General features: G+C 42.1%; 1 protein-coding gene across 1 annotated transcript; it reads left to right on the plus strand.

Annotated features, from left to right (window-relative positions):
- Positions 1–232: 232 nt before the first annotated feature.
- LOC114601478 (free fatty acid receptor 2-like) lies at positions 233–2,976 on the plus strand. The gene has a single exon (XM_077932607.1). It carries the CDS (start codon positions 1,322–1,324, stop codon positions 2,342–2,344), a length of 1,023 nt encoding a protein of 340 aa, XP_077788733.1. The 5' UTR covers positions 233–1,321; the 3' UTR covers positions 2,345–2,976.
- The last annotated feature ends 1,356 nt before the right edge of the window (positions 2,977–4,332 follow it).

The following is a 4,332-nucleotide window of genomic DNA, read 5'->3' on the forward strand; positions in this document are numbered from 1 at the left end:
TATATTGCTTCCTGGGCTGACTCAAGCCGAGGCAAACTGTGGTGAACCCAAAGGATGAGAAGAAAAGGGCATGCACAGTTGGGGGATCTGCTTGGGGAGAGTGCAAGAGTCACCTCCTTAAACATTTGGAGATTATTATTTTTATTCTTATTTTATTATTTAATGAATTTATATCTCGCCCTATACCTGGAGGTCTCAGGGCAGTACAAGGGTTAAAATCTGGTATTGGTTGTGCTTGTTTGGTTTGTTTCTCCTTTCTTTTCCTACGGTGATGGTCTTAGCTTAATTATAAATTTGCAGTCAGGTTGCTTAATATTGTTGAATTTCCAAGAGGGAGGGAAAGATGTGTCTGGGACAGGACCAGCCGAGGGAGTTGCAGTGGTTTATTTTGCCTCCTTTCCAAATCAGCTTGCAATTTTTAATTTTTTAAAAAGTCCTCATTAAAATTCAAGCTATTTTTACTATTACAGTCATATCTCATGTTACGTTTGCTTCATGTTACGTTCTTTCAGGTTATGTCCCACGGCGACCCGGAAGTAGCAGAAAGGGTTACTTCTGGGTTTCGCCGGACGCGCATGCACACAAGCGCAAAAATGACGTCACACGCATGCACAGAAGCGGCAAATCGCAACCTGTGTGCGCGCAGATGCGCCGCTGCGGCTTGTGCTCTTTTCATGTTGTGAATGGGCCTCTGGAACAGATCCTGTTCACAACCAGAAGTACCACTGTATATGCATTTATACACACATTCTCCAGTAATCTATGCATATTGTACTCATTTCTTGGTTGAGGAAATGGACTGCAAAATTCAGAGATTTGCAAATTTTCTAGGATGTCTTCCTTTTGGTTCACCATTCCATGAGATCTCAGTCAAATTTATCCTCCTGACGTGGCCCTCTGGAAGTTGTATTTGCTATTTTATTCATTGCGTTTATATCCGACCTTTCCTTCCAAGGAACTCGGCTGGTATGCATAGTTTTCTCCATTTTTATTTAATCACCACAACAACTCTGTCAGGTACGTTACCCAGAGAGGCAGTAACTGGCCAAAGTCCACCCAGTGAGAGCTTCCTGGTTGAGTGGGGATTTCAACGTTGGTCTCCTATGCTCTACACCACACTGGCTGGACTATAGTTCCCACTAGCCCCAGCAAGCAGGGTTAAAGGTGAAGGGTGATGGGAATTGTGTAGTTCATTGTAACATCTGGGGGGGGGCACAGGTTCTCCAGCCCTGGTTGAGAGTGAGATAAATTGGGGTTTCGTAGGGCAGGATCCTTGCATAGGTAAAGCAAAGTCTATATTTATTTTGCAGGTATTGAAAGGATGTCATTATACAACATCATGGTCCTTGCTGTCTACATCTTTGCCTTCCTGGCTGGCCTCCCTGCCAACCTCCTGGCCTTCTACACATTCCAAGCCAAGGTGCGCCAGAAGGCAACCCCAATAGAAATCCTCTTGTTCAACTTGACTGTGTCTGATGTCATCCTGCTCCTCTTTCTGCCCTTCAAGATGGTGGAGGCCGCTTCAGACATGACGTGGCCTTTGCCCATGTTCCTTTGCCCTCTCACCAACTTCTGTTACTACAGCAGCATCTACATCAGCACCCTGTTCCTCATGGCCATCAGCGTGGAGCGCTACCTGGGCGTTGCCTATCCTATCAGGTACAAGTTGAACCGGAGGCCAATGTATGCGGTGTTTGCCAGCATCTTGTTCTGGTTCCTCGCCTGCTCCCACTGCAGCATTATCTATGTTGTGGAACTCGCGGTGCCAGACCATAATAATGAAACCAACCCCAACTCTGCCAACGCCTCCAAATGTTATGAGAGTTTCTCCGCCAACCAGCTCGACATCCTCCTCCCTGTCCGCCTGGAGCTCTGCATCACCCTCTTCTTCCTCCCTTTCCTCATCACCCTTTTCTGCTATGTCAACTTAGTCCGCATCCTAGCCTCCTTGCCCAACATCCACGCCCGCAGGAAGAAACGGGCTGTGGGGATCGCTGTGGCTACTTTGCTCAACTTTGCCATCTGCTTTGCTCCCTTCAACATCTCCCACATTGTGGGCATCATCCAGAATGAGAGTCCTTCCTGGAGAGTTTATGCTTTGCTCCTTAGCACCCTCAGTGCTTCCATGGACCCAGCAATCTTCTACTTCTCCTCCACTGCCATCCAACAAACCTTAGCCAAATGTTTTTCCAGCCTGGGGCAGAAGATCCATGCCATCATGCCATGGTGTTACCAGTTTTGTGGGTTCTGCTGTGGCGTCGAGATAGACAACAGTGGGGTTGATAAATCTTCTATTTCTAACTTGGGCGAGCTGCCTTCTGAAAAGATTGTGAGGGGCTGGTAGCCTGCTTTGACCATACTTTGGGACTTGGAATGAAAGAGGATGTCCATATGGAGAAATGAAGGACCTTCTTTCCTGTGCCTCTCAGCAGACTTTTGCAAACTCCACAGTGGAGTTTGTGAGGTGAGTGGGGCTGAGAGACTTCACAGAAGTGTTACTAGCCCAAGGTCACCCAGCAGCTGCATGTGGAGGAGTGGAGATGTGAACCCAGTTCACCAGATTACGGGTCTACCACTCTTAACCACTACACCACACTGACTCTCCAGAGGGCTGCCCAACACGAAAGGTGGATCTCAGAGTGAGAAAAATGCCCATATCTCACCTATGTGAGCTGGTCTATTTGCCTCAAAAGCAATATTGGCCCCCATTTCGCAGTTGACATCTTGTCCTTGGCCTTCATCTGCTACTGCTGGTTGTGGTACTGAAGCTCAGACCTTGCACGGGCCTTCTCAAGATTTGAGTTCTGGACAATTAGCAAGGATACTCAGTACTCCCCCCCTCCATTTTTTATTTATTTATTTATTAATAAATCTTATTTGCTTTATACATGTTACATTCAGAAAAGAATTAGTTGTACAAATAATAAAGAGAGTAAACAAGATACATGTTATCTTAATTTGACCTGCGACAAAACTAACATACATACTGAATATGTAACATACATATGTAACATACATATATACATATTCATGTATACCGAAGCATGAATAATAAAATGAAAAATACCTAAATAAAAAATAGAAAATGTAAGTATGTTGAATAACTTAAAAATGAAAAGGGAAAAAAAGGGAAAAAATATAAAAGAAAAACAGAGGGGGGAAACTGCCTCTTATACACATCTTTTAAGGAATACAAGCATTCACTGATTTTCTGGCTAGATTCCCTGATTAGTACATTGACTTCCTTCGACCCCTATACTGTTCCAATAATCTCACATCTTTGGTTGTTTGTAATCATTTTAAATTTAGTCGAGAGCTAATTTGTTTACCTGTGGAGTTTTTAATCTAGACTAAGCCAGTCATAGTTTTGGGAACCTACTTTCTTCATAATACAATTTTAGATTGGGGAGTGCAAAACCTCCTCTATCTTTTAAATCTGTTAGTAATTTAAATTTTATTCTGGGTTTTTTGCCTTGCCAAATATACCTTGCTAGGTACCTAGCAAACATTTGAGTCCATTGATACATTGAAACATTTGAGTCCATTGATAATTGGGATAGATTAAAAGAGAAACAGCATTTTCGGGAGGATGGCCATTTTAATTGTTGAAAATCTTCCCCATAATGATAATTTAAGTCTACTCCAGAGTTCCAACTCTTTTTTTATCTCACCCCAGACCCTTACATAGTTATCCTTATAGAGATTAATTTTTTCATGGTGATCCAGATTCCTAGATACTTGGCTTTATTTGTCACTTTTGGTCCTGTCTCATTTTCTAACTCTGCTTTTTCTTGTATGTCCAAATTTTTAACCATAAGTTTTGTTTTCTCTTTATTAATATTAAAACCAGATAGATGGCCAAATTCCTTCATTTTTGCCAATGTTTCTAAAATTCAGTTATTGGGTTTTCGGCTGTTATTATCAAATCATCTGCAAATGCCTTAACTTTGTACGCTCTTTTCCCCAATTTTATTCCTTCTATCTCTGGATCATTTCTTAATACTGTTAAATATGTTTCTAAGACCATTATAAAGAGATGGGGCGACAAAGGACAGCCTTGTCTTGTTCCTTTGGAAATATTAAAAGGTTCTGATAATTCACCATTTATGATCAATCTAGCCTTTTGAGTTTTATATATTGCTTGGATCCCACTGCAGATTTTTTTCACCTAATTTCATTGTCTCGATAGTTTTATGCATAAAATTCCAGGATACTTTATCAAATGCCTTCTCGGCATCTATCAACAATAGGGCTGCCTTTTTGTCTGGCCTCATTTCAAAATATCCTATAATGTCTGTTACCATCCATGTGTTGTTTTGGATCTGTCTTCCC

Source organism: Podarcis muralis, chromosome 7 (assembly GCF_964188315.1).
Source record: "Podarcis muralis chromosome 7, rPodMur119.hap1.1, whole genome shotgun sequence".
NCBI lineage: Eukaryota > Metazoa > Chordata > Lepidosauria > Squamata > Lacertidae > Podarcis > Podarcis muralis.